Genomic DNA, 12,262 nt, shown 5'->3' on the forward strand with positions numbered 1-12,262 from the left:
AATTTCTTTACGGAATTGATAGAGAATATTAAGGAAAGAATTTGAACGGTAAATATGATGTTTCAATTGATTCTAAGAAGGTTTGAAATTTAGGGTTTTTCTCAAAACTCTTTCCCTTTGAAAATGTTTTCACGAATGTGGTTCTAATTGTCTTTAGGGATGATTTTAAAGAATGAAATTTAGGGTTTTTACACATTTTCATTTTTGTAATTTTGGATTATTTTAAATCCGAAAATAATATTAATTATTATTAAATTTTAAGATGATGAATAAGAAAATTTAAGATCCTTAAATTGTTATTAATTGCGTTTATGAAATATTGTAGATAAAATTTATTATAGATATTGATGACTTTTACTTATGCATAATGTTAGGTTTTAAACATTAAGGGACGGACGACGCGTACTTAAGTGACATCGTATGTGGTAGTGATTGCTTTACAAATCTTGTGAGGTAGGTACTTGTATTTAAATCAAATTTATGTCTCTAAATTATTTAATTTTTTCTTTAATGTTAAGGAAATCATGTTTAGTTTATAACTGTTCAATTTCATGCAGCTTTTAAATGTTAAGTTTGAATTTTTATTCTTACATAAGAATGGTGTTGTAATTGCTTAATGTCTCACATTTGAATTCTAGATAAATATGGAAAATATTTATATATGAAACGAAATGAACGAACCCTTATGAAATTCTGAATAATTTAACCCTATAAGATCTATTAGATTTCATATGCATGTTGATCCGGAAGTACCAAACTAATGGTAATGGGGCTTTCAAAAGCCAAATGGTAATGGGGCTTGTATAAGCCAAATGGTAATGGGGTTCTTCGGAGCGAAATGGTAAAGGAAATGGCCAAAACCTTTGACTGCGTACCTGATCAGTACGAAAACTGGTACTTCCGGGACGGGTGAATATTTTATGATTAAAGCATTTGATGCATATAAATGAAAGGATTTGATGAAAAGGAAAGGTTAATGAAAGAAAAAGTTTAAGATGAATGAAAATACTCAAGAAAATATTTAAGGAAAACTCATGTATGAAAATGTTATTAAATTTATGCTTATCAATGGTTGTTTTTTTTTTTAAGAAATGAATGTTTTATTTTTATTTAAGTCATGAATTTGAATTGAATACATGTTTCCTGCTGAGCGTGTTCTCATTCCTCGTTTGGAAATCTTTTTCAAGAGAAAAGTAATGGCTGCACGACGACCTTACACTTATCGTCGTAGGGGACCTCAGGAGGTTGAAAGGTTCCTTTTTGTGTTTTTAGTTTGAGTACGACTTTATTTTTCATGCAGTTTGTGGGTTTGAGTTTAAAGTTTGGAGTTTATATAATGAATGTTTAAAGTTTAGTAGTTATGTGAGAGAGTAAATGGTTTGGAACTTTTATTTTCATTTCGGGTGTATTTTTAGTGGCTCTTTCAATTAATATTTGGATGATGTTCAAAGCATTAATATAAATGGTTTATGTTTATTTATGTTTTTTTCTGTACGACCTTTTTGCTCCCGCCCCGTTAACTCGGGCTAGCCGGGTCGGGTCGTGACATCTAGCCGCTCGTTGAGCCGCTCAATTTTGATTTATCGCCCACTCGATTTCATCATTTCCCGCCTGGTTTCTCGACAAGCGAGCCAGACAAAACCTTGGGGTGCTCATCCGCACAGCTCTTAACTGTCTATTGCTTGTTTTTCCTTATAAATAAAAGAAAGATCTCTTGCTTTTTCCTACAGATAAAAGAAAGATTTCTTGAGGGAGCCAACACCTGGGGAATATATTAAAAAATTTAATGCCTTTGTTTTGGGGAACTGTTCTATGCATCTTTTTTTTTTAAAACTGAATACAGTCATTTTATTTTAGATTTAATAATTACTTAATTTTAAAATTTTAAAAAATTTATTCGAGTCGGCTTGCAAGCTCACGAGCCAAGCTCATCAAGCTCGAACTCAAGCTCGTTTACGAAACAAGCTCGAGCTCGACTCGTGAGCTCGATAAGCTCGGCTCACACCCCTAAGTCCTGCTGACATTGTTTATGGATACAAGCCTAGACAACCATCAGATCTTATCCCTATGTGTCCTAGGTATAGTACCTGAGTCTACATCCACATTTGCATCATATTTGCATGACTTACATAAATAAATTAAAACTTGAATTGAAGAAAATAATGCAAGCTACAAATTTCATGCATATCTTAAAAAAAAGATTTAAAACATTTGAGGTGGGTGATTCTGTGATGGTTCAGATATGTTCGGAGCGGTTCTCAAAAGGAATTGTAAAGAAACTGCATATCAAAAGTGTTGGACCTTTGAAGGTGATAAAGTGGAGAGCCTACGAGAAATCAGATTTTAACCCACCCAATCCACTACATTATGAGCCTTGTGTGATCCCACCTTATAAGCACCCTAGCCTACCTCCACTTCCCATACCCAAATCACCCAATGCGGATAAAGTTGACATGATCTTAAGTGATGAAATCATTTCTACAAAGGAAGGCAGACAGAGAAGATATCTACTTAAGTGGAGAGGTAAGCCCGAGACTGAGAATACTTGGCTAGATCGTGAGGAGCTGCAGAAAATTGATCCAGATATGTTGGAGTTGTGTTTAATTTCATAATGCAAGTCTTTACATACTAGTCCTATATCATAACTACAAGCATGACAACTCCAGAAACAAATGTAAACAATTAAAAGAAACGAATTTACTTGTTATTTGTAACGATGCATATAGATAATTAAATCTGCTAGGTTCTTAAATCATTGAGTGCATGGTTTTTATAGTGACTAATCTATGTTAAATGATGGATCTTTTTTTCCAACCCATGTTAGCTAAGTTATTGATTTGATTTATCCTTCTTAAATCTTAGAACATTGGTTGTGGTTAATTGTTATTTGTGGATTGTCTTTCTTAGTTGTTTTGAAGCTTTTTTTATGCATCTCCATGATTAATAGCTTACTGATTTGAAATTCAACTTGTGTTTAATTTCATAATGCAAGTCTTTACATACTAGTCCTATATCATAACTACAAGCATGACAACTCCAGAAACAAATGTAAACAATTAAAAGAAACGAATTTACTTGTTATTTGTAACGATGCATATAGATAATTAACTAGAACACAATCAAAACTACTGCCATTCATTATAAAGTGCTAAATCACTTGATATTTTAAGCATTATGTTAATTCTACACAAACATAATAATAATCAGCATATTTTTTGAAACTATTAGTATGAATGTAGTTCAAGATTCATGATCTAAGGCAAATATTTTTTCTTTCTAGACGCTGCAATTATGATGGTTCAATTAAAACCACTTGGGTTCTTATAAAAGCAACAATCAAATAGAAGTTGCTACAATTTCAATAAGATCCGTTTTAGCATTTACAACAAATTTGTATTATTAAGTTAATTCATAAGCCCTAGGCAGGTTCCTATAAACTAGAGCATACAAAACATTAAAGCATATCCAGTTTTTTTTTTTTTTTTTTGCATTAAAGCATATCCAGTATAATCCTTTACGTAGAACATAAGATAATTCAGCAAAACAGGAAAAACTGATACATGGTTTGCACAAAAATATTTAAATTTAATCTCGTAGAGTAATTTACTTCATGCAAATAAATCTACTTATGATATTATTAAAAGAAAGCCTGAAGATCGGGAAAATGATTACACAGAAACAATATACTATGCATAGCCCTAACCAAGAAAAAAAAAATTGTACAAGGGTAACATTCAGATGTTCCTACCGTATTAGCATCACGAAAGTCGAATGACTTGTCCAAGACACTGTACAAGCAGCAGCTAGGTGCAAATTTATTAATAATGAAGCCTCTAAAACCAGGAACCTGAAAAGTTTATTTTCCAAAATTCAGTACATTTTCATGCATGCACATGCACTTATGTGGGCAGACACCCAAGTATGCCCAAGTACATCCAAACACTTCAAAATAAATATGCTTGCATGCATGAAAAACTTCTAGACATTAAGGCATAACAATGAAGCTCTGTGTGTGTATGAACAACTTAATGTATTCCATCAAATCAAAAAATAAGGGAAAGTTACCTTCTCTTCACCAGCATCATTAGAGCACCAGTCTTTAATAAGTTTGACAAAAATCTGTACACACATCTGGAAAATAGTGTTGAACATCATATTACTTCATCCTTGTCTTTGTCTTCTAAAAGATAATTATTCTGCAAAAAATGACAGTAATCATACCTTCCTCACAAGAAGGTCTTTATGACTGCATGAGGTTAACAACAGTAACTGCATTATAGCGTCCAAATAACCCCGACTATTTGGAGCAAGCAAAACTGAAGAGAGATCATGAGTCACCATAACATGAATGAAGGCATATGAAATTCGCTGAAGTTCTTGCAATTCACGTATTTCCTGCAGGAAAAAAAAACTTAATATGTGAAATAAAAATTTAATTCTTTCCTTTGTTTCTAGTGTCTTGTTTGATCATTCAATTTCAGGACGGTTTGTGTAGAAAACAGTGCGCTAATCAATGTTAAATCAGGAATTTCATATTAAAAAATTAGTGGCATGTGATATGTAATCATGCTGCAGACTATTAATGAAACACACCTTCAAAACAATGAACTTCGATGTATCTCCCATCATCAGCAGCATAGAAGCCCTATCCATACAAAATGGGGTAAGCTAAATGAATCATTCTTAACCATTTCTTTCCCCTAAGGGTCATATTAGACTTAATTCTAGTTCAGTTTTAATCTTCTAAAAGTTCCCTCACATTGTTAATTTTTGTCTACCACTTTTCCTACCTAGCATCTTCACATTGTTCACATTGTCCTAGTTAGATCTTCGTATAAAAATGCCAATATAACCTTGATCCTCCCTAGATGCTTTCGTGCATGTCCTCTAGCACAGACATTTTGCACTAATTTCCATCTCATTATTTTCAACTCAAAGACGAGGCAAGGCTTCCTATGTTTCAAACTTACTGAGGAGCTAAGCAGAGTCTTGATTAAACCTCAATAACTAGTTCAATTTCTCCAATTTCTTCAAGTTTATATATCACAATAGGGAACATGATTAAAATTGTCCCTTAACTCTTTATTAAGGACCAAAATGGCCCCTAACATATTAAAAGACCATTTTGGTCCATCAAGTACTTAAAAAGGAGCCAAAATAGTCCTATGATAGGACTTTTTTGGTTCATCTTTAAAGAGTTGAGGGATCAAAATAATATTTTAATATAGTTAGGGGCCATTTTGATCATTTATAAAGAGTCGAGGAATATTTTGATTATTCTCTCTATCATGGTTTAAAATTGCGCAATTAGAGGCGCGCCTTTGCGCAATTTCACCAAAAAACGCCTCGAGGCTTACGCAATTCTGGACCTGGCTGAGGCGTACGCCTCACCTGGACTGAGGCGCGCCTCAGAGGCGCAATTGCGCAATTCTGGGTGAGGCGTACGCCTCATAGAACCGGCCCCACCCACTTAAAATGAAGGCTTTTCTCCCCCTTAATCCCGCACGGCTTCCCTCATCTCCGAAAAAAACCCCTCCCAGCTCTCTGTTCGCGAAACCGCACGCGTCCCGCACGGTCGGCCAAGCTTCCCGCCGCTCCTCCCACCGGCGCCGCCCCTCTCCGGCGAAGTGAAAACTTTCGGCCACCCTCTAGGAGTACTCCATTCGATTTTAGGTATTTTTTTTAAGTTTAGGGATTTATTTTGCAAGTTTAAGAGAAATTAGGGTTTAGTTTTTTTTGATTTTTTTGGAATGTATTTGATTTTTTGCTTTAGGAGACATGGTTAGAGGTAAAGAAAAGACGAATACGTCATTGCGGAGGGACCCTTCTTGGAGGTATAGTGTACAAGTTGACATTGGCGGCGGCGAGAAGAGCTATGTATATTTAAAGTGCAACTTTTGTGAGAAAGTTGTGAAGGGCGGAGTAACCCGCATGAAGGAGCACTTATCATGCTCTCACAAGAACGTAGCACCTTGTGCAAAAGTGTCGGACAATGTGAAGGAAGAAATATGTGCTTACATGAAGAAAACTACCACTGTCAAACACTTACAACAGCAACAATTTGATGAAAGGGTCGACCAAGGTGCCTATTTTGGGAGCGAGAGTGGAAAGGGCTCCTCTTTTCTTTTAATGAACAGGGAAGAGAAAAGTGAGTCATGTTGAAGATGAAGATGACATGACATTCATAGATACAATTTGAAAAGAAGATTCACTTGAAGACTGATATTTTGTGATGGGATATGACTTCATTTTATATGTTTTTTGTATTTTGGGAGTTTTGTTAAACTGATATTTTGTGATTTTGTACTTTGGGACATAATTTTATTGCATCTACTTTCTTATTTTTCAATATTGCTATTATTTTCCTGCTAAAATCCTTAATTTTTCATTTACGCAATTCTGTGTTCGTGAGGCTTACGACTCAGACCGCCTCGAGGCTTACGCCTCGCCTCACGGACGAAAACCGCCTCGAGGCGCAGTTACGCAATTTTAAACCTTGCTCTCTATCACAATAAATTACCCATAAGCCATGACATATCACGAGCTTCCTGAAATTAAGATCTTGTAAGGATCATTCAGGTTAAGAAAAGCATACTGAGATCATACATAATAGCCAAAATATCACCCACATTTATATCCCCAATTTCTATTAGCTTCACAAAAGATAATTATGCACCGAATTGTTGTTGCAAATCTGCTTTCAGGGAGTATAATTTTGATGATAGAAAACACTTATGTTTCTCTACGACTGCCTTGCCTACTAACATTTCAGGTCCACAAGATCAAACTGCAATTTGAATCAGCTCAAGATTTGGTAGACTAGGTCTGAGTCAGTTTGAAAATTTTTTCCCTTTCTTGAGTCTATTGTAAACGATGTGGTTCCTGATGCTAAGTAACCTTGCACACACACACTTGGGAGACAATTTCTATCTGTTTTTAGAGTTTTCTGTTTTTGGCCACATCGTCCGGGAGATCCACAAATCGTCCGGGACGATCCACAAATCGTCCTGGACGATCTATTAAAAACAGAAATCCTAATTAGGGCATCCTGGTTAAGGCAGCCGTCATTAAGCACATCGTCCTGAACGATATTTGTATCGGCCGAGACGATAGGCTCAAATCAGAAAGAATCAGCTGCCAGATTTGTTTAGGTATTATTTATTTTTGGACATCGTCTAGGACGATGGACGATGAAACACAATTATGCCTAAATTAATCTGGTTATTAAGAAAAGCAATTAAGGTTTTGATTGCTCGATTAAATCGTCCTGAACGATCAGTTCAAAAAATCTTAGTTGTTCCTGGACGATCTACATTGTCCAGCTACCTTTAGGGCGATGGTCTGGACGATTTTCATGGATTTGAACTAATCGTCCAGGATGATCGTGAGATCGGCCTAGACGATCAAGCTATTTTTTCATCATGCAGACATCCATTTAGTGCGATTGTCTGGACGATATTCAATGATTTATACTGATCATACAGGACGATATCATATCGGCCTGGACGATGGGAACAAAAATCTTATGATTGTCCCAAAGCGTCCGAGCTGATTAAGCAAAATTTACACTGATCGTCCAGGACGATAAAGTCAATTTGTATAAATTAAGAGCTATTCTGAAACTCTTCTATTTAAGATCTCTTGTTCTACCCAAGAAATCATCTTTTGCTACTGTCTTGACCTGAGAGAGCCTAGAGGAGAGGGAGAGAGAGAGAGAGAGGATCTTGTGAGGGGGATTTTGTGAGGGGTTTCACAAAGGTTGCTCCAAGCAAGGATCCAAGTCGTCTTCTCCGATCATTGGAGGTTCGAGAGAGGTCCACTTCAGCAATCGATCAAGGTTCTCTGCCTGTTTCAGGAGGAAGCAAAAGAAGTTGGGTTCTCTGCCTTACCGGTGTCGGTGGAAAGGAGATTTTGTACAGGCTTCTCTACCTTACTGTGGAAGCAAAAGGAGAGTCACTGAGTTTAGTGTAATACTCGGAGGATGCCTCCGAGGAGTGGACGTAGATCGAGTTGACCGAACCACTATAAATTTCTGTGTTCTTTTCTACTGCTTTTTTCGCATTTAATTTCCGCACATTAAATTTCTTTGTGGTGAATTTTGGTTTTGTTGAGATCTTATTTTTGATTGAAAGATTTATTTTTAAATATCAATTCACCCACCCCCCCCTAGCTTGGGCTAGTTCATAAAGGCTTAATATCCCTAACGAACTTTCAATTGTTCCCATAAAATCAATTCACCTATCAATTATAAAATGCAAATCAGTTTAAAAAGTACAAAGAATTCTGTTAACCATCAAGTAATGGAATGGTGTAGCAGAGAGAAAAGAAAAGAGAAACAATAAGGTATTTGTGGAGTTGCTCTAGGTGAAAAAGTCCTATTATTTAATTTCTAACTTTCTAAAACTTCAAAGCGTACAAATATAAAAGCAGGCATTGCCTGTTACACAACGTGCTGGCATTGTATTAAAAACAAATATTTTCTAAAATAGAAAAATGATATGTAAAATAAAATATAGTGTAAAATAGAAATAGGCATAACAGAATATAGGTGGCGGCGGCATGATGTCCTGCATCAATTCTTGCTTCAGAAGAATTCAACTCAAGTTGAATAAGTTGGACAGTGGAGTGAACAAGCAGGTGACATGAATAAAAGTAAGAGAAGTTGAAGGCTTGTGATATGTGCAGGTGCGGTGAGAGGCCGATATGTATGCCTTGTCATTTACCTTACTTCTCAATTGAGAAAGGCTCAAGCTTATGTGGCTGTAATTTAAAGTGCCAGGTAGGAAATGGTCGCCTTTGGAGGTGAACATTACAAGATGAACTTCAGTAAAAAACTTATGTTGCTTGTGTATATCAACAGACTGCATTTAGTGTTGGATTTTTCAAAATTTGTCCGTGCATCTTTTAGCATTCTATCAAACCCAAAAACCATGTCTTCAACAGATTTACTTTTTCATTTCGGTAAGATTGCCTTGAGTATTATTTAGAGGATTTAATGATCATTAGGCAGAGGATTGAAATTAATTATTTGAAGTAAATATATAGATTATTATTACGGCATTAAATAGATTAGATTTTTTTTTACAAGCTCTGATTATACAAGTGTGTATAATTTGGTGTTTACATGAGTTAAGATCATAGTCTCAAACTAATTGGCAAGGGATATACTTATCCTAAGGAGGTTTCATTTATGTAGTTTGTTTGTCTTTGCATGCATTTATGAGTTAAACTAATAATAGAATTACACTGTTTATAAGCATATAAATATCGTACATAGTTACAAACTAGTTCATCTAAAACAAGAGTAACTATTGAAATTAACAATCTAATAATCTATTTGAAGCACAAATTAAAATGATCTGTGTATGCAATAATGTATATGATGGTATTGCGTTATAAGCACAACTTTATTTATTAAAGTGATATGTATATACTCCTATTGGTTTCGTTATGGCCAAGCTTTAGATTTGTGCACTTTTCCAGCAAGAAGATTCTAGGTATAGCTAGAACAAGTTGAATAACGAATGGACATATAGTATCATATTAATTTTATATCAAAAAAGAAATTTTAATATTGCTAGATTAGACATCAATATGGAGATATCCTATATTGTGATGCCATGTAAATGCTCACTTATTTAGAACATGTTGAATAACGAATGGACATATAGTATCATATTAATTTTATATCATAAATGAAATTTTAATATTGCTAGATTAGACATCATTATGGAGATATCCTATATTGTGATGTCATGTAAATGCTCACTTATTATGTCATTAGTTTTAATTAAATATTGAGCACTATTGCTATGTTGTAAATAACACTGCCGTTGCCAGGTCCCAAGTCCTGGATGAGAAAAGTGGAGGGTTGCGTTAGGTAGTCGACAGCCAGCGTAAAACTTGTCGAACAATAATGACATGAATCCTTTAAGAAATTGTGTTAATGCTAGGGCGTCCCCTAGAAGCGACGCGCTGTATGGCCTGAATACAGTGACAAGTGTGCAAGGGCCGCTGCACCGGCGCCCGGGTGCAGTGTTAAATTGGCAAGGGTTCCCACATCAAGGACGGATGTGGGCAAAGAAGCTAGTCCATGATACTAAAATTAGGATAGGAACTTGGAATATAGGTTCCCTTACAGGAAAATTAATGGAATTAATAGATATTATGATTCATAGGAAGTTAAATATTTTGTGCATTCAGGAAACTAAATGGGTTGGAGATAAGGCTAAGGAAATTGATAGTTTAGGATTTAAACTTTGGTATTCGGGTAGGAGTCGTACTAGAAATGGTGTAGGTGTTATTATAGATAAGAGTTTAAAGGATAATGTTATAAAAATTAATAGAATTGGAGATAGAATTATAGCTTTAAAGATTGTTGTTGAGGATAAGATTGTTAATATTATAAGTGCTTATGCTCCACAAGTAGGTTTGGATATGAGTTCTAAATTAAATTTTTGGAATGACTTAGAAGAATTAATACAAAATATACCTCTTGAAGAAAGAGTTTTTATTGGAGGAGATTTAAATGGACATGTTGGTAGAGAGGTAGATGATTTTAAAAGCATTCATGGTGGCCATGGATTCGGAACGACGAATGAAGGTGGCAAGACCATATTGGATTTTTGTTTAGCTTATAATTTTTTAATTGCTAATACCTTATTTAAGAAAAGAAATGAGCATCTAATCACTTATAAAAATGGATATAGTACAACCCAGATTGACTATTTTCTTATTAGAAAATTAAATCGTTTAGATTGCAAAGATTGTAAAGTTATTCCGAGTGAAAATTTATGTACCCAACATCGATTATTAGTTTTGGACTTTAAGATAAAGGGGCATAAAATAAAAAATAAAGTAAAACAATTTTCTAGGATTAAATGGGGGCATTTAAAGAATATTAACAAAAATATTTTTGGAAATAAGATTTTAGATCTTAAGATTTTGTCTGTGCATGAGGATGCTAATATTATGTGGGAAAAAGTGGCTACTGATATTAAGAATATTGCAAAAGATGTCCTTGGAGTATCAAAGGGAAAAGCTCCCAATAGTAAAAATAGTTGGTGGTGGAATCCAATTGTGCAAGAAAAGATTAAAAATAAGAAGATTTGTTATAAAAATTGGTTTAATTTTAAAAATTCCGATAATTGGGAAATATATAAAGTTGCTCGTAAGGATGCTAAGAAAGCCATATGCGATGCAAAGACATTAGCTTTTAGCGATTTATATAATAGATTAAATACTAAGGAGGGAGAAAGATATATGTATAAGTTAGCCAAACAAAGAGATAGGAGTAGTAAGGATTTAGTTCAAGTGAAGTGTATTAAAGATGAAGATCAAAAAATACTTTTCTTAGAAGATGATATTCAACAAAGATGGATGAGATATTTTGCTAAACTTTTTAATGAAGATTGTGAAAATAAGATTGACTATAGTGACCTTAGCACCCTAGATGAAAATAAAGATTTATGTTTTTATCGGCATATTAGTAAAACTGAAATTAGAGAGGCTTTAAAGAAAATGAAGGGTGGAAAAGCTGTTGGACCTGATGATATCCCAATAGAGGTGTGGAAATGCTTAGGAGATGAAGGAATTTCATGGCTTACTAAACTTTTTAATACTATTTTGAAGACTAAAAAGATGCCAGATGAGTGGAGAATGAGTATGTTAATTCCTATTTTTAAGAATAAAGGTGATGCACAAGATTGTGCGAATTATAGAGGTATTAAGTTAATGTGTCATACTTTAAAACTATGGGAGCGAGTTATGGAGCATAGGTTGCGGCGTGATACTAATGTTTCTCAAAATCAATTTGGATTCATGCCGGGTAGGTCGACTATGGAAGCCATACATTTATTAAGAGGTTTGATGGAGAAATATAGAGAAAATAAGGAGGATCTACATATGATATTTATTGATTTAGAAAAAGCATATGATAAAGTTCCAAGAGAAGTGCTATGGAGAGTTCTTGAAAAGAAAGGAGTCAATAATGCTTATATTCAAATCATTAAAGATATGTATGCAGGAGCTATTACATGTGTTCAAACACAAGGTGGTTTGACCAAGTATTTCCCTATTTCGGTTGGGTTACATCAAGGATCAGCCTTAAGCCCATATCTTTTTACTTTAGTCATGGATGTTCTCACTAGACATTTGCAAGAGGATGTACCTTGGTGTATGCTTTTTGCTGATGATATTCTTCTTGTTGATAAGACTAGAGAGGGAGTTGAAGGTAAACTTGAATTATGGAGGTCAACCTTAG

At 34.6% G+C, this 12,262-nt stretch overlaps 1 protein-coding gene across 2 annotated transcripts in view; it reads right to left on the reverse strand.

Annotated features, from left to right (window-relative positions):
• The window catches only part of LOC110111402 (exportin-T), a 52,640-nt gene that overhangs the window by 25,921 nt on the left and 14,457 nt on the right, over positions 1 to 12,262 (reverse strand). For both annotated transcript variants that reach the window (XM_028700569.1, XM_028700568.1), the window contains 3 exons: positions 4,222 to 4,395; positions 4,066 to 4,131; positions 3,749 to 3,847 (listed from right to left, as the gene is read on the reverse strand). In XM_028700569.1, coding sequence (XP_028556402.1) covers positions 3,749 to 3,847; positions 4,066 to 4,131; positions 4,222 to 4,395 — 339 coding nt within the window. The remainder of the gene's footprint in view (positions 1 to 3,748; positions 3,848 to 4,065; positions 4,132 to 4,221; positions 4,396 to 12,262) is intronic.

Source organism: Dendrobium catenatum, unplaced genomic scaffold (assembly GCF_001605985.2).
Source record: "Dendrobium catenatum unplaced genomic scaffold, ASM160598v2 fragScaff_scaffold_134, whole genome shotgun sequence".
NCBI lineage: Eukaryota > Viridiplantae > Streptophyta > Magnoliopsida > Asparagales > Orchidaceae > Dendrobium > Dendrobium catenatum.